Below are 23,883 nucleotides of genomic sequence, written 5' to 3' on the forward strand. Positions count from 1 at the left end.
GAGTTCACCTAGAAAGTTAATTACATTTAGCTCCATCTTCTCCAGATTATGTGTTTTTGGTAATAATTATTAAAAAGAACATGGTGGCGTTCATCAGATATGATAATTATGTGTCAGAGTAACACAAAAAAATATGGTAGTTTTAGATAAAGGGATAGAAGCTCTCAACCCTAAAAATTGCAAGCACAGTTCCTAATATAAGTGACAAGAAAAATGATTGAATTCCCCAAAGCTTATCACTATGGAAAAACTGATACTGTCATCACTGAAGCTCTGGTTGACAAATACACCTGTCCCTCAAAAACCTCCCATGTGTTCTGAGTGGCCCAGTATTCAGGAAAGGCTAACACATTGGCTATGGATCTTAGTTCTGTGATTTTTGATGCAATTAACCACATTAAATGTTATTTTACATTCACTGAATTTTTTAAGGAAATTACCACACGCTCTTAATTAAAAGCAAAATGAAAAGGGCGATTCTTTCTTAATGATTTAATGCAGTTTGTTAGTTTGACACATGGCACACCAAAGTGTAAAGCTTCCATCTCTTTTGCTTTATTAAGAAATAAATAAGAACCCAACTTTCAATTAATTTAAATTATTAATATCTCAAATTTGAAAATGCCAGAGCAATAAAAAATCAGTGAACACTCACAATCAATCTAAGCTATACTTTTTTATTACTTTTAAAATGATAATTTAAAACACCTTGAGATAGTTAACCTCCTAATCTTGTGGGATAACAACATTCTCAACTGGTTTTAAGAATAGTTCCTTAATGGTAACGAGTTTGTTTGGGTACTTTGGTTGTCTTATTAATGAAATCTTGTTGATAAAATCACATGTTGCTAAGATGCTATAAAAGAATGTAAATTATCTCTGCTTTTAAGTAACCACCCCAACAAACAAACCCCCCCACCAAAAAAAAAAAAAACCATTAAGCAGCAAATCTGGGTGAGAGAAAGCCTGGCAACTCTAAGCTGAACTGAGATGGGAGAAAACTAGGAAATCATTCCAGGCATTTGAAATTATTAGACATTTAACTTTGGGGGGATTTTTATATGAATATCTTTTATAACAGTCAATATAATCTCTTCTGTGCCTATTTCCATTGTGTGTAAGAGAAATCCTAGTCAATGGCAAAACCCTTTACTGCTGCCATTACTGCAGACTTTATAGATCAGAGATGGGTCAACATGTGAGCTCCAGCAGTAATGCCTCTTTTGTGTGAAACCTTATGGGCCTTGCAGGCACTCTCTCATCCCGACACTCATAAAACGTTCAAGTCCCATATTTATTATTTAATTTTCTTCCTATATATAGCAGTAGAGCACTTTAATATATGGATGTGTGGCAAAAGAAAGAAATGACAGGCGAGTGTGAATGGGACTAATGAGTTTCAATAGCACACATATTAGGGACTGCTAAAGGAAGTTTAATTAAGAAAAACAAGTTGAGCATGAAATTCATTTTGGAAGAAATGCAAGTTAAGTTACTACTACAGATGAAAAATCAAAAACCACAGTGAAATATAACAGGAAATAAAGTTCCAACCTGAGACTAGAGCAACTTAATACAGTTTACATTTTAGGACTGATTTTAAGTTAATGAACTCAGATTTGCCTTATAAAGTAGCAGAATATATACTTTTTTTAATGTTGTTTTCACTTTTCCCTGGTTTCCATACCAATTTTAGTTTAGTGTTTTAACTGTGTATCCAGCCACACTTTTTGTACTAAACCACAAACTTTCTTTTTCATAAATCTAATTTCGAGCACTGCATGTACCTAAGATTAGAGCTGTCCACTGGAGCCCAGGCCATCCCTTTGGAGGTTTAGCATGTGGTGCTTCGTTAGGAGAGCTATGCATTTATCTTTTTTTCCTATACATATGATTCTGTTTAATTATTGTCAAAATTTAGGAAATAAGTAGATTTATTTGTTTGCTTGCTTTTTATTTATTTATTTGGTGGTGGCAATGTGGGGATGGGGAGCAGAATTTGGGGAAGAGATACAATAGTATTTTCTTACAATGTACTTTTCTTACATTTTGGTCTGTATCTAAATCACAGACACATTCTGTAAATAATGAAGAAATCAGATGATGGTGTGAAGATCTGTGCTTCTCAACAACTGCCTTTTTGGAAACATCCAGTTGATGTGCTAATTCATTTTTTATACAGATATGTAACAATGGTGATTCTTTTCTCTTCAGGGGAAAAAAGGAGGTTAATTGCAATGCTTTAAAGTGAGTCAAAGCTTGTTGCTTTTAAATATATATATAGTTGTGGTGAACATTTTCATATTGTTATATGGAGTACTCACTATACTTGGAAGGTCAACGAGGTCAAATGTGAAATCGAGGAAAAACCAAGTTGAGATTATCACTATTATAAATCTTTCCCATAAGGCAACCATCCCTCCAATGACAGAACTGACTGGGAAACATGGTGATTGCTATCTACAGCATTGACCAATCGTCACAATATTCATACCTTGAAAATAATACATGAGCCATTTAATAGTTAACCATAGCGATAAAAGGAATAAAAGTTCCCTCAGCAACCATTTTGTTTCAAGTCAGTGCATCTGTCATTTTTAATTTAAATCTGTATTACTTAGCTGTCCAAAACTTTACACACAAGTGGCAGTGCCATGCAGCCTTTCTCTTAAGGGCAAAAAAAGTCACCAGTTTCATTACCTCTTTAACCCTGGTGAGTATTTTAATGCATATGTGAGGATGAGACCGATGCCAAAAGTTTCTCTTATTCAGAGTTGTAGGTTTTAATAACAACATCTAAGGAAGAAAACATTTTACATATTGAAAGAATAATATAGTAGTAGTCTGTATAACCTCCATGATGGTGGAGGATTTTTGTCTTGTTTGTTCCAAGCTGGGGGTGCTTCTCCCAAGTGCCTAGAAGAGTGTCTATCACATCACTAGGGAGTGATAAATTTTTGTGAATGACTGAAGAGACCTGGGTTCCAGCCTAGGATGTTAGCAATAACATTTGTAACCTCTTTACTTACTTGGTCTCTTCATTTTTACTTTCCTTTTAAACGTACAATCAGTAGTTATCTGAATTGAAGAATACTTTGAAGTATTCTTCAAGAATACTTTGAAGAATACAAAATTTCACACAGAAAATGTCATGTTTTAGAATATTGAATTTTAGTCGGAAAGATTATAATTGAAACTTTTTAATGATTTTTGCATATAGAGTTTATTTACTGAATTTGATAAATTATTTAATCAAGACTTTCAGGTATAATGGGATCATTTCTGCTGTTATAATTTACTGAAAGGTACATTAGAATTATTTTCCTCCATGAACAAAACATGTCTCAAGGAACTCTGGAGTTACTTAAAGTCATTTCAACTGGGTAGAACATGGACAATTAGGCAATAGACTTAAAATATAACGATGGGCAAGTGTTTTTATCATTGAACACGTCATACCTTTTCCACTTTATATCTTTTACCATTTAACACTTTATAATCTCTATTATTTAATTTGAATTTAATGGATTTATTTAGCAACTTATACTCCATGTGTATATTAAATCTTCTTCAATTCTATTCATTGTCTTTACACAAATGGCCCATGAATTTTGCTATTGTTCTTAGTACTCACGGAACTGTAACATGAGGAAGCAAAAGAGTTGTGGTTATCTGAAGAGGATTGCTTTTGTAATATTCTTTCCTTTGGGACCACAGGTAGACTCTCAGCCAGGTCAGGGTTGACGGGAAGCTGCGATTGTCACTTGGTGCCTTATGTGAGAAAACTTGGCTGCCTTAGTCCAGTTTCTGGTAGGCAGTTACTCCTTAAACAATAGTCACTACAGTGTTTGCCAATTTCAGCAGAAGCCTGGGACTGAATGGGCACAAAGTTTTAACTACTGTCTCTCTGCTAATCATCCTCCCAGGGGTCAAGATTGACACACCTTGGCACAGGGCCGTACCCAGAGACTTAGCACTATCTTTGCCAAAGTTGTACTATACTCTGGCAACAAGGGAATTTTAAAGAGGACTTTAATTAATCAGGGCACTAAGAATGGCAATTTTCTACTCTTTTCAGGCACCAGCAACTCACTAGAAACAAAATAAACTTCAGAGTGAGTTGAGGATGTGGCACTCTTCTCTGGCTGCTCTATAAAGGCACAGGCAGGCATAATTACGTTGCTTCGGTAAGCAATGACTTGTGACCCACTGGTGGCCCCTTTCAGACAAAATCATCAATTTAATATCAAGGGAAGTAATCAGCTCTACCTGGCTGTGTTTCCTGAGCTCTTGAGTGATTATTCATTTTCTTCCTGGGGATCACAGGGTCACCAATTAGTTTTTAAAATATGTCCTGCAGTATTTTACATATACACTAAAATTGTTGCCTGTGACTTCTCAAAAACATTATGTCTCATTGATTCTTACCCCTTCACAGCTTCCACCTTCTTGTACATTTGGAATCAGGCTTCCTAAATAGACTCTAGTGTCTAGAGATTCTACCTGAAAGTAAGTTCAGAGTAAATATAAAGTAAAATTTCTATTATACAGTTAATATTAAGTGGGTTTTTTTAGCCCCCTTTTCTTCCAATAAATAAATAAATAAGCAAAGAAGAAACTTTCTAATATTTAGCTATTAGTTGTAATAATTGTAATGATGGTTATAGCAGAAAACCTCAGTTGTGTAATGCAGAAAGAAATGCTGTCAGTTTAATCTCTTTTGCTTTTGTGTTGTCAGAAAAGCTGTTATGGCATCTTAAAATCATATTTTGTTCCCAAACAATAATCGAATTAGCTGCCAGTCTACATAGATATCTATGCACATTCCTGCATGATGAATTTCCTTAGTACTTTAATTTCCACCTCTTTTGAGTTTCACTCTTTCTTGCTGCAAGTCTAACTAAGCTAATGCCTTCGCAGAGGTCAGGCATCATAGATGGATAAATAAAATCTGAGTGTTGTGTTAGTTGATGAAAAATAATATAATGAATTAATGAGTCATTCATTCAAAGAGTAATGAATCACTAGGACCACTAGGAAGTAATGCATTTTGGGGGGGGGATAGTTATAAAAAACCCAAGGCATAGCCTCTATTCTAAAATAGTGAATCTGATCTGATCTTGTCATTTTTATGATTGTTATCGTTGTCATCATGCTGTGACAAGAGCTCACACACCTAAAATGGCCTCCATGTTCCTGAGCTGTCAGCTCCTCTCTCCACTCCAGCCTGTCCCACTCTTCCCTCAAGTCACACTGATCTCTTTGGGAAGCCCTGGGCTCCAAGGCATGTGGGTTTCCTCTTGCCACTGTCTGAAACATTCTGACCCCGGGTCTTCAACTAACAACCCCTATTCATCTTTCAGAACCTAGTTCACAGCTCACTTCTTCATGAAGATCATTCTTCTCACTCCAGACTTCACATTTCCCCTCTGAGCACCCTGCATTATCTCTCTGGTGCAGCAGTTAGGACTAGTTACCTTTGTAATTGACTTTACATAAGGTTGGTCTCTGCCCTTGAATAGTAATGTCCAGGAGAATCAGCACCATTCCTATCATATTCACATCGGCTTCTCTGAAGCCTGGTACTAAATGTTTGCTGACTGTAATAACAAAGGTAGAAGCTGAGATTACAAATTACCATGAAAAATAAGTGCTATTGATTCACTTAAAAAAAAAAGGTACTAAGTGTTTTGAGAGATAAAGGAAGGGAGTGATTTTATGGCTGGATTAATCATAAAAAAAAAATGTTCCTACTGACCTTAGAGTCAGGCCTTGGTGGCCGTGAGCTGGCATCCCTCTGGGAAAACACCAATGGGGGGAGTATTCTCTAGGAAAGAAGATGTTGATGGGCAAGTCAGGCTAATTCACTGAGTGCTGCTCCTAGCGTTCAGTCTTGCCTTCCATTAGTATTATTTATTCACAAAGACAGTTTGCTAGCAGCTGTGATCTCTGCAACGGACTCATGTTTTATTCCCTGTAACTATGTAAAATATTTTGTTGGTAAAGTTTTTCTCCTATTACTGTCAAGTTTTAGTTTGCCTTTTCTTTTTTTTTTTTTTAAACATTCTCTGTTATTTTCTTACATTTAGAGGTACATTCAGAGTGGAATTATCCCTAGGGGAAAGGGAACAAAGAGAACTCTTTCTGTTTTCTGAAGAAAAAGGGAGAATAGTGCATAACTCTAGAACACTCTTAAAAATCTGCCCATCCTTTCTCCCAGGAGGCCCTGGGCAGAAGTGACAAGGAGGCAGCTTTTGCCTTATCTCCTTTGATTTGCAGCATCTGTAAACTGTGCTCTTGTTTTACTGAGGAATGTTGTGACTTCCATTTAACTATCTGTTACAAGGAGAGGATGAGAGCTCCACCTTGGTGGTGTTTAGAGACAATTAAAGGAGGCGATGCAAACAGCTGGGCATCTAGCCCTGCACAAACTCACTTGGTGCTCACCATTAGTCCAGTCATCACTTGATGATGCTCATGGCAGAAGGCCCTTGTCACAACATTAGTTCTCCAGAGCTACATGTCCATAAGGCCTTAGCATGGGCCCGGCATCCCTTGAACTTCTGTATGGGACAGTCTTGAACCTTGATATTCCTGTCTCAGAATAGACCCTTTTGGCCTTGGTTCCAAATTCATTCTTTTTTTCTTCCCTCTTGCACTTTTCTGACACTGCATAACTCCATACTCAGATTTAACTTATCTATTCAGCACAAAAAGTACCATTTCTTGTAAATTTTGCTCCTTGCACTTCAACCATCCTTGCCTTTCTTACCCCAATCCTGACTTCTGTTACTTTGCTATCTGCCACAGGCTAGTGAATGCTGGGGAAAGTTTCAGTGCTGTTGAAGGTGCTGCAGATCATGCCTGTTAACTAACCCAGCAAGCTGAGCAGAGCCTTTCTATTTTTCACCTGTTGTTATCTTGAGTTTTTCCTTCTCCTCCAATCCTCCCACTGAGCATATGACTTCACTAAATTGGTCTCATTGAGGATAAAAGTGAAATGTTCTGTATCATAAAGAACAGGGTTCAGGGCATGTTCTCTGGAGTGAGTTAGTCCTGGGTTTGTTTTTTAGCTCTTCCTTTTGCTGGCTTTGTGGCCTGGTAGTTATCTAACCACCTTAATCCTCATTTTTCTTATTTGTAAGAGTATTTGGCTTAATAAGTCTCTTATGAAGACTTAGTTTTTGAATAGTACTGGGTAAATTGGTGGTGATCTATAATGGTTGTTCTTGTCATTGTCATTTTCACATAATTGTAGACGTATCCTGTTAATACTTTAAACTGAACATGGAATTAAAGCTTTTTTTGGATTCTTTTTCACCAATCTATTTACTACATTAATGGTTCCCACAACTTTGTGATCATGTAATCTATACTTTTGATAACCAAACCCTAAAACGTATAAAATATATACATATATTCCTAGGTAAATATTTGTATAAACAGATTTTAAAACATACACAAAAATAAACAGTAAGAAGATAGGAAGGATAAAATCAGTATTTTTAAATGTCTTGTAAATTCTCATGCCTTTATTCAATCATTAATTAATATCTTAAAGTACAAGCACTGTTCACAGCTAATGAAATGAATGTAAATTCATACTTCAAGTTATCTTCTTGAAGTTTTCAATTTTTTTTCTCTTTCTTTTTTTCTTTCCTTCCTTCCTTTCTTCTTCCTTTCCTTTCATTTCCTTTTTCCTTCCTTCCTTCCTTCCTTTCTTTTTTTCTTTCTTTCTTTTAGACGTAGTCTCACTCTGTCACCCTGGGTAGAGTGCTATGGCATCATAGCTCACAGCAACCTCAAAACTCCTGGGCTCAAATGATTCTCTTGCCTCAGCCTCACAAGTACTGGGACTACAGGCATGCACCACAACAATGTCCAGCTAGGTTTCCCAATTTTATTAGAGACAGGGTTTCACTTTGTTTAGGCTGGTCTCCAACTCCTGGCCTCAAGTGATCCACCCATCTTGGCCTCCCCGAGTGCTAGGGTTAGAGGTGTGAGCCACTGTGCCCAGCTGGCTGTTTTCAAATATTTTTGTCTGACTTTTTATTATACCTGGTTACATAGTCTTTGTTTTTAATCTTATAGCTGAAGAGAAACTTGTACTAAAATTTGGAAAAGTTTCATTTCTGTCCTTTTATTGTCTTTACTTACAACTGTATTTCTTCTATTTCCTTTCATCTACACGTATTTTATGGGGGAAAAAACTTAATCCAGTAGTCCATTTTATAAAGGTTACTTTAATTACAACTAGATTAAAAAATTATAAATCTGGTTGTTCAGTAATGCAAACTATAGCACAATGCTATACATTGAAAATGAGCATTGGGGGCAGTGCCCTGTGAGCAGGGCGCCGGCCCCACATACCGGTGGTGGGGGCTTCAAACCCAGCCCTGGCTAAACTGCAACAAAAAAAAAAAAAGAAAGAAAATGAGCATTGGACAACGATACTGTTGGAAAATATAATGTGTTCTAGAACAATCGACCTTCCCAATAAGTCCTCACATGCAAGCATATGACATAATAATGTGAACACACTGGCGTGGACTCTGTGTATATTGGGAATGCTTAATTTCTCTTTTGTTTTTATGTAAAAACTTTGGTAAATAGAAGTTCAACTATTGAGTTCTCTCATTGCGTCTGATCATCTCGTGATGCTGCTTTAGAGGTTGCTGCTCCATAATATTGCCAGTTTTATTTTCTTGTGACTAAATTTGAAAATACTTTTCCCCTGCTAGGAATGTTTAATGCCTTTTCATCATCTGGTGAATAAAATCGAAGTTCTTTAGTCTCTTAATGAAGGGCTTGCTTGATGTGACTCTAGCCTGCCTTTCCAGTCTTATCTAATGTTCATCTTCATTTGCTCCGTATTCTGGCCAAACGAGACTGAACCCTCATCAGACAAGCCTCTTTCTGTCCTTTCTGTCACAAGGCAGGCTTTGGGGACTGGGGGACAGATGGCAGAGGTTTGTCTGCAAGAAGTTTGTTGGGGAGCACTATTGAGAAGCATAATTGTCAAGAGGTGAGGGGACCCCATCACCTCCTGCCTCTGCCCATTTCCCTGGGGAGCTGCAATGGCCTTTGGAGCTGTTGTCACTGAGGAACAAGCCCAGGCCTTTGTCATGAGCATGTCACCCAGGAAGGTGAGCCCCACAATAGCCACTGCACATTCTTTATACTGCCCCTAGAACAAGCCTTGTCCGAGATCCCCTCTGTGATCATCAGTGGTTTTCCTAATTATATTTATTCTTTTAAGCCCCAAGTTCCCCTTGATTTATGAACTTTTTCTAATTCACTAGCTGGAGGTAGACCCAACTTTTCTTTTAAAGCCTAACATCATTTTGTACAATTGCATTCATTTGCTTATTCATCCCATTTTAAGTACTTATTATGTGAGTTAATTATATATTAGTTACTTTAACTATTCAGTTGCTGAAAGATCTCAGATATACTCATTGGACAGCTTTTTCTCAGGCAAGGAACTCAGCATGGCAACAGCAGGAGAAGGCTTCACATTAACCGGAGCCCCAAATCTCAGACTGTCCTCCCACTGCTCAAGCTTCTTTGCCCTACTGCTGCTGTGTCACACAGGACACCTCAGTCCCCAGACCTTGAACCACCACTAGTGTGTGTATGGAACATCTTGGTACAGGAAGCTCAAATCTGCCGCTGGTCAGGTTCTCTTAGAGTGAGTCCGTTACACAGGCGCATCCCTCTAACAGGGCCAGTCTTGGCTGTTGAAAACCTCCATATTCCATTGAAACCAGTTATTATTAAATTGAATTATCATATTTGTTATTATTACTTCAATTCATTTATTATATCCAATTGTTATAAGCATGGTTGACATGGTGGTGTGGTCTGACTTTGAAACAACTCATTGAGCTGTAGGTAAAAAACATTATTTGTCTTTAGTTAATACCATTAATATTCATTATTCTTGGTTTCTATATTTGCAACTTTGCCTATTCACTGATATTTATTTGTAATCGTAAAATTAATACATATGGCACTGTCACCGTCATTCTATAGATATAAGCAATACAGCAAAAACACTGAGTCACCCTATGAACATATTCTCCACTGATGCTCAACAGAGCATCCCTCTGCCTTCTTGTTCCAAGTCTATGAACAGAGGTTGGAGGTAATAGTGGCAGGGTGGAGCAGTGCTTACAGGGACCAGTTGGAGGGGTTTGGATTTCTAACTCTGGCACCTGTTACTAGGGTGGCCTTAGGCACTTACCACTTCAGAACCTTAGGTTTTCTTTTGTAAAAGAGAGAAAATAAAATCTACCAGGATGAGTTGTTTTAAGGGTTTAAAATTATAATCTATGTGAGATATGTCTATATATGTACATATGTATGTGTACTTTTCTAGGAATGCTGGATCTGTGTTTCCTCGCTTAGTGTTCTTGGGAACTTTATAAAGCAACAAAAATCTGCTGCATGTTTTGTAGGATCAGCTAAGGGTCATCACCAAGTTCCAGGCAGCTCTGGAGGTAAGCGTGCAGTCAGTCCAGATCAACTGAGATATACCCAGGCTTGCACTCTGTAAAGGATTTCCATGTAGATTTTATGACAGACATAAAGATATTGTTTAAAAAACACACACAAAATCCTCTCCCTCAAATATGAAATTCAGTTGGGAGGAGTTGGGATCAACAATAAAACAAACAATAAATCCAAAGCAAAAGAATAAAGAGGTAATATTGTTTTAAAAAGACATATAAAAAGGCTGTGCAAAGATGCAAGTCAGAAACTTCGTGCAGGTCCCACTCCCACCTTCATTTTGCATTTATTGAGCAATGTTCTCACCCTGGTCTCCAACTCCTGGCCTCATGCCATCCACCCTGCCAAGAGCCACTTTTTTTTTTGTCACTATGTCATCCCTCCATAGAGTGAGAGTGCCATGGCGTCACAGCTCACAGCAACCTCAAACTCTTGGGCTTAAATGATTCTCTTCCCTCAGCCTCCCAAGTAGCTGGGACTATAGGCATCTGCCACAATGCCTGCCTATTTTTTGTTGCAGTTGTCATTGTTTAGCTGGCCCGGGCCAGGCTCCAATCTGCCAGCCTTGGTGTATGCTGCTGGCGCCCTAACCACTGTGTGACAGGCACTGAGGCAAAAGCCACTTTTTATGTTACTTATTCCTTTACAATATTGTAAGATACTTGAGAGCAATGAGTAGATTATGTTTGTCTTTAAATTCTCCATAACATTTAGTAGATTATTTACACGTTGCAAATAGCCTATAAATGTTTGTGGAGTGATTGAAAGAGTGCATGAATATGGCCACCCACTCTCCTTATCTAATGTCCCAGATGGTTCTCTCTACTTTTTTCCTGGGTCACTCAGGAAAAAAACTAGTTTAGGGACCAGCTATTTTTAAGAATTGTTGGGAATGAGATAATACATTACCATTTATGAAGCTCTTTTAAACTTTATTCATTATTATTTTTTCTGTGAGATGTACATGCTTTTACTTAAGGGAAGAGTAATGGAGGAACTTATGAGCTAGTATCCCCACTCTCTGCAAAGTCAGGTGAGGCTGGTCCTGTGTGGATTGATACTGCCTGGTCCACTGAGTAAGAGTTCTCTGACCCCTTATTATAATGTATTTATTTTAAGACATTTCAAGCATACAGAAAAATACAGAGAATCCCATAATAAAAATGTGTGTGTGTGTTTGTGTGTGTTTATCACCAAATGCTGTCAAATACTAAGGTTTTTTTCAAACTTGCTGTAGTTAATTGCTAGCTTTTTAATGCCTAAACTCCAAGTTATCAATCCCGGGCTTCAAGTAATGAATTAATTTTTGGAATTAACTTTATTTTCTTCCTTACCAAGACATGATACCCTATTATTCTGCATTTATGTGTCTTTGAATATACAGTATGGTTTGGCATACTTTAAGCTTTATTTAATGATTATTTACTGTACCTATTCTGAAACTTGTTTTGCTCAGAAATTTTGAGATTTATCTATGTTAATGTTTTAGGTCTAGTTCCCTTATATTTGCTGACATATGGAATTTCAATTTGTGAATATTTCATGATTTATTTATCAGTATCTATTAATAGATATTTAGACTATTATAGGATTTTTTTGATTACTAAAAATCATTACACAAATAATTATTTCACATGAGCTGTGTAATCACATATAAACAGCTGATCGCTTCAATAAATGGAGTAAAAAAGATATTTTAAAAGTAGCAAATACAATCTAAAGTTCCAATAAGACTAGGTGTCCAGCCGTTTTTTTTTTTTCTACTACTCATTGGAAGGACAAGAATTTTGGGGGGGCCACACATTAAACACACAAACACTAAAGGAATCTAATGAGCAACAAAAAGATCCGTGTGAATAATCTTCTCGATATCCAACACCAAAGATAAGCAAAAGAGATCTCAAGTAATTTGCATGTGGCCCACTGGCTACAAGTTGGACATGCTGGAAGTAGATCACTTTTATTTCTCTGCTTCAGTGAAATTGTCAAAGTGTTTACTCAGACTTTGTCCCCTGAAGAAACATAAAACACTTTTTCAGTTCAATTTAGAATAAATAATTTTTTAAAAAAGGGATAATTGTGAATTGGGAGGCTGTATCATGTGCAGTGATCCAAAGATGAGATGGTTTTCATCAGATGGCAACCAGCTCCTGGTTCTGCTACTGAGTAGTTGAGAGACTTCAGCCAGTGTACTTAGCCACTTTGAATATCAGTTCTTTATAAGTAAAAATGGGGTAACTATTACACCCATTGTACTGCATTGTTGTAAATGAGATGTAACTGCATGAAAACTAAGGATATGCTATACACTAAGGAAGCACCAATAAACAGCCAGAAATTTGAGACTCTATTTTTAGGCATATACATATTTTAAATTTCAGTAATTTAACTAAGCCTTTTGTTTTCATTTCAAGTTTTTATGTGCTATTCACTCTTTTTTTTTTTTTATTGTTGGAGATTCATCGAGGGTACAAAGAACCAGGTTACATTGATTTCATTTGTTAGATAAAGACCTTCTTATAATTGTGTCCTGCTCCCAAAAGGTGTGTTACACACCATGACCCCCCCTCCCTCCTTCCCTTTCCCTGCTCTCCCCTTCCCCACCCCCCACCTTCTAACTAGGTCATTAATTGTCCTCATATCAAAATTGAATACACAGGATTCATGCTTCTCCATTCTTGTGATGCTTTACTAAGAATAATGTATTCCACTTCCATCCAGGTTAATACAAAAGATGTAAAGTCTCCATCTTTTTAAATGGCTGAATAGTATTCCATGGTGTACATATACCACAGCTTGTTAATCCATTCCTGGGTTGGTGAGCATTTAGGCTGTTTCCACATTTTGGCGATTGTAAATTGAGCTTCAGTAAACAGCCTAGTGCAAGTGTCCCTGTGGTACAGGATCAAAAGGGAGGTCTAGTTTGAGTTCTCTGAGGGTTTTCCATACTTTCTTTCAAAAAGGTTGTATTAGTTTGCAGTCCCACCTGCAGTGTAAAAGTGTTCCCTTCTCTCCACATCCATATCGGCATCTGAAGTTTTGAGATTTTATGATGTGGGCCATTCTTGCTGGGATTAGGTGGTATCTCAGGGTGGTTTTGATTTGCATTTCTCTAATAATTCGAGACAATGAGCACTTTTTAATGTTTGTTTGTTTAATGTTTGTTATCAGTCTTCTTTAGAAAAGGTTCCATTCATCTCTCTTGCCTAGTGATCTAAGGGATTATTGGCTCTTAATATGTTCATTAATTAGAGTTCTCTGTAGATTTTAGTTATTAAGCTTTTGTCTGATTCAAACTATGCAAATATCTTTACCCATTGTGTAGGTTGTTTATTTGCTTTGGTTGTTGTCTCCTTAGCTGTACAGAAGCTTTTCAGTTTAATTGTTAGTCATGAATAACTGTTCTTATAACAGTAACTTCTGAAAAAAAAATTGGGTCAGTACGATGGTTCTCTACACATACATACATGTAAAATGAGATATTTTTGTAACCTTAAGAGCTAAATGTCATTGAAATTTGAAAATTCATTGTGGGGGGGGAGACAAGATGGCGGACTGAAGCCAGCTTTCAACAAAGGCTCCCGTCCAGAAGGAGAGTTAAGGGACAGGAATTTAGTAAGTATCCTGGTGGACTTGAGCCTCACCAAGAGAGAAGGCTGAAGAACGCACATCAACACCGCTGAGGCAAGTTGTGATCACAAGGACGCAAACAAAAGGTACAAAATCCACCACCAAGCGGACGGGAGTCCCCCTCCCCCATGAGACCAGCTCTAGAGCCCCACAATTGAACTAGTGGGCAGAAATTAAAGGCCCTCCCACTACACTCCACTGGAGAGACCTTCTAAAAACTGGACCTACCTCCCCTACTGGGGTGCCGTGGCGTTCTCCTGCCGGGCATAGGGCTGAATAAAACTTTGGGAATCCTTTGCCGGCAACCCTGAATCCCCGGTGCTCCCCTCCCACCCACTGAGGTCTGGAGGCCTGTCCCCCAGGACTTCGGATCCTTGGGTGATTTCTCAAGGGGAGTGGACAGTCCCTGAGTTGGGACTGGTCAGCATTGACTCTGAGGCGCGCAAGTGAGGAGAGGGCACCGGGCTGAGGGGGAGTCACGCCTCACGGCACTTCCCTGCGGTGCAGTGCACCAACCCTCCCCGGGCATACGGGGCCCAAGACTGAATCAGACTCTGGCCTCCCCGCTGAGAGCTGAGAACCCCTACTCTCACTCGGGGTCTGAGGGCCTATCCCCCAGGAGTTCGGCTCCTTGGGTGATTTCTCGAGGGGAGTGCACAGTGCCTGAGCTGCGTCAGGTCAGCGCTGACTCTGGGACACGTGAGCGAGGAGAGGGCACTCTGCTGAGGGGAAATCAAGCCTTGGCGGCACTTCCCTGCGGTGCAGTGCAGAGCCCTCCCCGGACCGCAGTATTGCATGAAACTGAATGAAACTCTAGCTCCCCCCGCCCCACTCCCAATCGGGGTCTGGGGGCCCATCCCCCAAGAGTTCTGATTCTTGGGGGATCTCTTAAGGGGTGTGGACCCAGCACAAACTGCGGCCGCTCAGTGCTGACTCTGGGGCGCGGGACAGAGGAGAAAAGGGTCGCCTGAGTGCCCACACCAGAGCAGCAGTTCCCTGGAGGTAGATCAACAGCCTTTTTTTCTTTAAGGGCAGAACGCTCACTTCTTGATATCCTGAGGCCACACCCCCTGTCTCCCTGGGCAACCAGAGGAGGCCACCGGTGACACGGCTCACAAACCCGGAAGCTTCCAGGGCGGGGCCGACCCAGAGAGGTGTTCAGATGCAATTCTCCAGCAGCAAAGACATTTGAACTCAAAACAGCCCGTCTTCTGTAGGCGAGGACAGGAACAGAGACAGAACCTCACAAAGTTGTCTGTTCTGTTCTGTTAGCAGCATCCATCAGGGACGGGGCTAAGCCTGAGTGAACACCTCCTTCCCATCACCTGCATCAAACACTCAAAGATGTCAGGCCCCATCTCCTCCTGCTAGATAGCGGCAGTCTGCGGGGGCCTGGCAGACTTCCTTGTGATTCAGGCAGGTGCAAACCCCTGGAGTGTCTGTTCACTGCAGGCAACTGGGTTAGCCATCTGCAGAGATACCAGTGACTGGGTCCGACGGAGGGGCAAAGTGGGGAAGGAGATGTCAACCTTCCCAGACTGCTGTGTTTGCTGGGTGGCTCCTCCTGACTCCACGCTGCACTGGGGTGAGCTCTGTCAGAGGAGTCACCAGGCCCCTGTGATCCAGTTCCCAGAGACCTCTTGAAACCTTCCACCCGAGACAAGTGCCGATTGAGACAATTGATTCAGACCTTTTGAACTGGGCTAATAGACTGAGGGCTTTTCAGGCGGTGCCCTGGGTGTGCGATTGTAGGAAGGTTTGATTCTCCTTTTCCAACTGGGGCCAGAGGTGGGCAGGTGGGGTGACTTAATTGCTGATTTTCCACACAGCTGAGACTTCAAGCCAGAGTAGAAGTTGCAATAGGATGGAACAGAAACCAGCTGAAAACAAGACAGAACCACTTTGCTCCACCACACCAGACAGGGCCCCAGTTTCTCAGGCCACAACACTGTACGGGCCCTCGATAAAACCCCAGGGGAAAAACCAAAGGGAGTAAACCATGGGGCGGAATCAGCGGAAAAACTCTGGTAACATGAATAACCAGAATAGATCAACCCCCCCAAGAAAAGATACGGCAGATGTGATTGAAGATCCCATTCATAAACAACTGGCTGAGATGTCAGATGTCGAATTCAGAATTTGGTTTGCAGACAAGATTAATAAAATGGAATTAGGAATTCGAGGAGAAATTCAAAAATTGTCTCAAGAATTTAACGAATTTAAAGACAAAACCACCAAAGACTTAGACACACTGAAACAAGAACTTACAGCCCTCAAAGATATGAAAAATACAGTAGAATCCCTCAGTAACAGAATGGAGCAAGCAGAAGAAAGGATTTCTGACATTGAAGATAAAGTCTTTGAACGCTCCCAATCTCTCAAAGAGGAAGAGAAATGGAGAGCAAAAATGGATCACTCACTCAGAGAACTCTCAGATAATTCGAAAAAAAACAACATAAGGGTTATAGGAATTTCGGAGAACGATGAAGTAGCTGCCAAGGGCACAGAGGCCTTTCTACATGAAATTATGAAAGAAAATTTTCCAGACATGCCTAGAGAATCTGAAATTCAGATAGCAGACAGCTTCAGAACCCCAGCACGATTCAACCCCAATAAGCCATCTCCCAAACATATCATAATTAGCTTCACTAAAGTTAACATGAAAGAGAAGATTCTCAAAGCAGCCCGGCGAAAGAAAACTATAACGTACAAAGGTAAGAATATTAGAATAACTGCAGATCTCTCTGCTGAAACTTTTCAAGCCAGAAGAGGCTGGTCATCAACTTTTAATCTCCTAAAGCAAAAAAACTTTCAACCCAGGATCTTGTATCCAGCTAAACTGAGTTTCATCTATGATGGAGAAATTAAATACTTCAATGACATTCATATGTTGAAAAAAATTGCCATAAGTAAACCAGCTCTTCAGGATGTTCTCAGACCTATCCTCCACAATGACCAACCCAATCCTATACCACAAAAGTAAACTCACTCAGAAACTTCGGATCAAACTCCAACTTCCACACTGGCGAAAGGATTAAAAATGTCCACTGGACCTTTGAAAAACTCGATACCCAAAATTCCACCAGACTTATCAATACTCTCCATCAATGTGAATGGCTTAAACTGTCCTCTAAAGAGGCATAGGTTAGCTGACTGGATACAAAAACTCAAGCCAGATATTTGTTGCATACAAGAGTCACATCTCAACTTAAAAGACAAATACAGACTCAGGGTGAAAGGATGGTCATCCATACTTCAGGCAAATGGTAATCAGAAAAAAGCAGGTGTTGCAATTTTATTTGCAGATACAGTAGGCTTTAAACCATCAAAAGTAAGGAAGGACAAGAATGGTCACTTCATATTTGTTAAGGGTAATACTCAATATGACGAGATCTCAATTATTAATATCTATGCACCCAACCAGAATGCACCTCAATTTATAAGAGAAACTCTAACAGACATGAGTAACTTGATTTCCTCCAGCTCCATAATCGTTGGAGATTTCAACACTCCCTTGGCAGTGTTGGATCGATCCTCCAGAAAGAAGCTGAGCAAAGAAATCTTAGATTTAAACCTAACCATCCAATATTTAGATTTAGCAGACATCTACAGAACATTTCATCCCAACAAAACTGAATACACATACTTCTCAACAGCCCACGGAACTTACTCCAAAATTGATCACATTTTAGGTCACAAGTCTAATCTCAGTAAATTTAAAGGAATAGAAATTATTCCATGTATCTTCTCGGACCATCATGGAATAAAACTTGAATTGAGTAACAACAAGAATCTGCATACCCATACAAAAACATGGAAGTTAAATAACCTTATGCTGAATGATAGCTGGGTCAGAGATGAGATTAAGAAAGAAATCACCAATTTTTTGGAACAAAATGACAATGAAGACACAAGCTATCAGAACCTCTGGGACACTGCAAAGGCAGTTCTAAGAGGGAAATTTATAGCACTGCAAGCCTTCCTCAAGAGAACGGAAAGAGAGGAAGTTAACAACTTAATGGGACATCTCACGCAACTGGAAAAGGAAGAACATTCCAACCCCAAACCCAGTAGAAGAAAAGAAATAACCAAAATTAGAGCAGAATTAAATGAAATTGAAAACAAAAGAATAATACAACAGATCAATAAATCAAAAAGCTGGTTTTTTGAAAAGGTCAATAAAATAGATAAACCTCTGGCCAACCTAATCAGGAAAAAAAGAGTAAAATCTCTAATATCATCAATCAGAAACAACAAAGACGAAATAACCACAGACTCATCAGAAATCCAAAAAATCCTTAATGAATATTACAAGAAACTTTATTCTCAGAAATATGAAAATCTGAAGGAAATAGACCGATACTTGGAAGCACGCCATCTTCCAAGACTTAACCAGAATCAAGTGGAAATGTTGAACAGACCCATATCAAGTTCAGAAATAGCATCAACTATACAAAACCTCCCTAAAAAGAAAAGCCCGGGACCAGATGGTTTCACGTCAGAATTCTACCAAACCTTTAAAGAGGAATTAGTACCTATATTACTCAACCTGTTCCAAAATGTAGAAAAAGAAGGAAGACTACCCAACACGTTCTATGAAGCAAACATCACCCTGATCCCCAAACCAGGAAAAGACCCAACAAGAAAAGAAAATTATAGACCAATATCACTAATGAATATAGATGCAAAAATATTCAACAAGATCCTAACAAACAGAATCCAGCAATACATCAAACAAATTATACATCATGACCAAGTTGGTTTTATCCCAGGGTCTCAAGGCTGGTTCAATATATGTAAATCTATAAATGTAATTCAGCACATAAACAAATTAAAAAACAAAGACCATATGATTCTCTCAATTGATGCAGAAAAAGCTTTTGATAATATCCAGCATCCCTTCATGATCAGAACACTCAAGAAAATTGGTCTAGAAGGGACTTTTCTTAAACTGATAGAGGCTATCTACAGCAAACCCACAGCCAATATCATATTGAATGGAGTTAAATTGGAATCATTTCCACTCAGATCAGGAACAAGACAAGGCTGCCCATTGTCTCCATTGCTTTTCAACATTGTAATGGAAGTTTTAGCCACCGCAATTAGGGAAGAAAAGGCGATCAAGTGTATCCATATAGTGTCAGAAGAGATCAAACTCTCGCTCTTCGCAGATGATATGATTGTGTATCTGGAAAACACTAGGGACTCTACTACAAAACTCCTAGAAGTGATCAAGGAATACAGCAGCATCTCAGGTTACAAAATCAACATTCATAAATCGGTAGCCTTTATATACACCAACAACAGTCAAATTGAAAAAGCAGTTAAGGACTCTATCCCATTCACAGTAGTGCCAAAGAAGATGAAATATTTGGGAATTTACCTAACAAAAGACGTGAAAGGTCTCTATAAAGAGAACTATGAAACTCTAAGAAAAGAAATAGCTGAAAATGTTAACAAATGGAAAAACATACCATGCTCATGGCTAGGAAGAATCAACATTATCAAAATGTCCATACTACCCAAAGCAATATATAATTTCAACGCACTCCCTATTAAAGCTCCACTGTCATATTTTAAAGATCTTGAAAAAACGTTACTTCGTTTTATATGGAATCAGAAAAAACCTCGAATAGCCAAGACATTACTCAGAAATAAAAACAAAACAGGAGGAATCACACTACCAGACCTCAGACTTTACTACAAATCGATAGTGATCAAAACAGCATGGTATTGGCACAAAAACAGAGAAGTAGATATCTGGAATAGAATAGAGAACCAAGAGATGAATCCAGCTACTTACCGCTATTGGATTTTTGACAAGCCAATTAAAAACATTCAGTGGGTAAAAGATTCCCTATTTAACAAATGGTGCTGGCTGAACTGGCTGGCAACCTGCAGAAGACTGAAATTGGACCCACACCTTTCACCATTAACTAAGATAGACTCTCATTGGATTAAAGATTTAAACTTAAGACATGAAACTATAAAAATACTAGAGGAGAATGCAGGGAAAACCCTTGAAGAAATTGGTCTGGGTGAGTATTTCATGAGGAGAACCCCCAGGGCAATTGAAGCAGCTTCAAAAATACACTACTGGGACTTGATCAAACTAAAAATCTTCTGCACAGGTAAGAACACAGTAAGCAGAGCAAGCAGACAGCCCTCAGAATGGGAGAAGATATTTGCAGGGTATATCTCTGACAAAGGTTTAATAACCAGAATCCACAGAGAACTCAAACGCATCAGCAAGAAAAAAACAAGGGATCCCATCGCAGGCTGGGCAAGGGATTTGAAGAGAAACTTCTCTGAAGAAGACAGGCGCACGGCCTTCAGACATATGAAAAAATGCTCATCATCTTTAATCATCAGAGAAATGCAAATCAAAACTACTTTGAGATATCATCTAACTCCAATGAGACTAGCCTATATCACAAAATCTCAAGACCAGAGATGTTGGCGTGGATGCGGAGAAAAGGGAACACTTCTGCACTGCTGGTGGGAATGCAAATTAATACATTCCTTTTGGAAAGATATATAGAGAACACTCAGAGATCTAAAAATAGATCTGCCATTCAATCCTGTAATTCCTCTGCTGGGCATATACCCAGAAGACCAAAAATCACAACATAACAAAGATATTTGTACCAGAATGTTTATTGCAGCCCAATTCATAATAGCTAAGTCATGGAAAAGCCCAAGTGCCCATCCATCCACGAATGGATTAATAAATTGTGGTATATGTACACCATGGAATATTATGCAGCCTTAAAGAAAGATGGAGACTTTACCTCTTTCATGTTTACATGGATGGAGCTGGAACATATTCTTCTTAGTAAAGTATCCCAAGAATGGAAGAAAAAATACCCAATGTACTCAGCCCTACTATGAAACTAATTTGGGACTCTCACATGAAAGCTATAACCCAGCTACAACTTAACAATAGGGGGAAGTGGGAAAGGGGGGGTGGGTAGAGGGAGGGGAATCGGTGGGATCACACCTGTGGTGCATATTACAGGGGTATTTGCGAAACTTGGTAAATGTAGAATGTAAATGTTTTGGCACAGTAACTGAGATAACGCCGGAAAGGCTATGCTAACCACTGTGATAAAAATGTGTCAAATGGTTTATGAAGTCAGTGTATGACGCCCCATAATCATATCATTGTATACAGTTATGATTTAATAAAAAAAATAAATAAATAAAAATAAAAAAAATAAAATAAAGAAAATTCATTGTGGCATGCAGAATTCCAATCCTCTGCAATTTGTGTTAAAGTAGCATATCAGTGAAAAACAGGAGCCATTTTCTTATTCATGCAGTTAAGAATCTATGAGGACAAAAAAAGAAGTGTTATATTGTTAATAAATAAACAAGTATCATTATTATTATTATTGAGATACCAGTTGTATAAGGAAGAACTTTTGGAAATGGCTGTACAGTGTTTGAAACTTAGGCTCAATTAAAAACTGATGATGGAGCCTTTTTTAAAATTTGAGATTAACGTGAGGGAACAATCCAATCCATTAGGTTATATAGTTTACACATGAAAGTTAAAGTCTGGGCTGTAGTGGTGTCTTGCACCCAGGGACTGTACCCTGTACCCCCTGCTGGGTGGGAACCTACTGAATCCCCTTCCTCCCTCACCCCTTCTGAAACTTAATTGAGCTTTTCTCTCGTGTGGGTCTGTGGTTGTTAATCTAGTTGCAACTGGTATTGGGTACACTTGATGCTTGTTGTTCCAATTTTGTGGATGGTGGAGACTTTTAAGGCCTCACCACATGTTCTTTATTTTAGCTGTCAAAATGTTGCTTTTTTAACACCAAAAGGTAACTAGCAACGACTTAGTCATGCTGTGGGCCACCATCATTCTGCACAAGAAGCAGTATCAAATATTCTTTATAGAAATTGGTTTCTGTAGTTAAATCTTCCAAAAATACTGAAGTTCTGGAGCAGGAACAGGATGTGTCTAAGCCTATCTTTTGTGTGTTAATGTGCTTTAAAAGCAAAGGCACGTGCATTAACACAGACTAAAATATTCTCCAGGAAAGTCATTTATTTCCTTATTGCCTTCTTTGATAGATTGTTCAGAGCTAACGGAAAACCAGGCCAGAGCCAAATCGTGTGTTGCCCTACGTAGTTTTTATAATCTCCTTTGAAATAACACAAAGTCTAGGTGTCTTACTGCCAGACTAGCACTTCTCCAGGAATCTTCAGTAATATGACAAGATAGAATCATCTCTAATACTAATCTACACTGTTATTTTCAAAGTAAGCACTTTAAAAGGTTTCTTGAAGAAGAAAAGACAGATTTTTTGAGCTGGCAGTTAATGAAAGATTACACTGTGAATCGTATTGCCCTGAATGTTTCATTTCATTCTGATGCACTTTAAGTTGTACTGGATAAACAGCGTTAGGTGTTTGATTAGGCTTAATATGCAAAATACCATGATTAACTACCACAATCTTTTCATATTCTTCCTTTGATCTCTAACAGAGAAAACAAAATTTGTAATTTAAAATATGTTGACATTGACTTTGACTCAGAAGTTTAATTTCATGTTGGGAACTTATTAATATCTAAATTATATAGGTAGACAGGAAAATAACTTTTGTCTGCAAAAAATGTTTGGTCTAGCAAACAGTGATGATTGAAGATGCTGCTTCAATACTTGTGAAATCAATGGGAGCAAGTTACTGCAGGAAGGTCTGTCTGAGCGTCTCTCAACAAGCTCACCCACAAGCAATCAGAGCCATACTGCCGTGACACGGTTTCTCTCAAGTGGATATAAATACCCTGGCCTCCCCACACCCAGAAGACCAGACAGCCGATAAGGGACCATGGCCCTGGCCAGACACTCGTGGCCAGCCCGTGTGCGGCCGATAGGGAGGGCGCGCCTGCCCCTTCACGAGCGTGGGAGCCCCGCTGACGTCTGCGTGTTGGGGTGTTTGCTTCAGGCTGGCCACGTGCTGTCACAAAAACTAGATGACGTGGACCCACTGGTGACCACCAACTTCGGCAAGATAAGAGGAAAACTCAATAATGAAATTTGGGGGCCTGTGATTCAGTTTCTTGGGGTTCCGTATGCAGCCCCGCCAACAGGAGAACATCGTTTCCAGCCTCCAGAACCGCCATCTCCCTGGTCCGAGGTCAGGAATGCCACTCAGTTCGCTCCCGCGTGTCCCCAGAACATCATCCACCGCAGACTGCCGGAAGTCATGCTCCCCGTGTGGTTCACCAATAACCTGGATGTGGTTTCGCTGTATGTCCAAGACCAGAGCGAAGACTGCCTCTACCTAAATATCTATGTCCCGACTGAGGATGGTGAGTTTATTGCAGAAAAAAACAGGAAGATAAATCTGTATTTCCTTTACTATTTTCAGCTCTGACAACACGCCCCGTCCCGTAGTGCGCATGGCTCCGGGTTGGCATGCAGACATTCTGTTCGCGCGTGCACGCCGCTGCTTTTGTGTGTGTGTGTCAGTGTATCTGGTTTTTATTTTTCTTTCTTTCTTTCTTTTTTTTTTTCTGGTGCTTACTCATTTTCTTCCCTCCACAGCACGTGTAGTTAGGTAGAAATGGGTCCCTAATTTCCATTTCCTACCGAATGACTTCAGAGAAGATGCATCAACACTTCCCCATTGCCTGTGCAGGCTCCGCCAGGGCCGGTCTGTTCCGCCAACGGAGCGTGCGCAGTTAGGTAGCGTGTTGCATGCTCAGCGGTCTGGGATGGAGCGCCA

At 39.4% G+C, this 23,883-nt stretch overlaps 1 protein-coding gene across 1 annotated transcript; it reads left to right on the top strand.

Annotated features, from left to right (window-relative positions):
* Positions 1 to 22,983: 22,983 nt before the first annotated feature.
* Positions 22,984 to 23,532, top strand: LOC128571003 (neuroligin-1-like). The gene has a single exon (XM_053570705.1). The coding sequence runs from the start codon at positions 22,984 to 22,986 to the stop codon at positions 23,530 to 23,532; it is 549 nt and encodes a 182-aa protein (XP_053426680.1).
* The last annotated feature ends 351 nt before the right edge of the window (positions 23,533 to 23,883 follow it).

The sequence above is a fragment of the Nycticebus coucang genome, chromosome 18 (assembly GCF_027406575.1).
Source record: "Nycticebus coucang isolate mNycCou1 chromosome 18, mNycCou1.pri, whole genome shotgun sequence".
NCBI classification, from domain to species: Eukaryota; Metazoa; Chordata; class Mammalia; order Primates; family Lorisidae; genus Nycticebus; species Nycticebus coucang.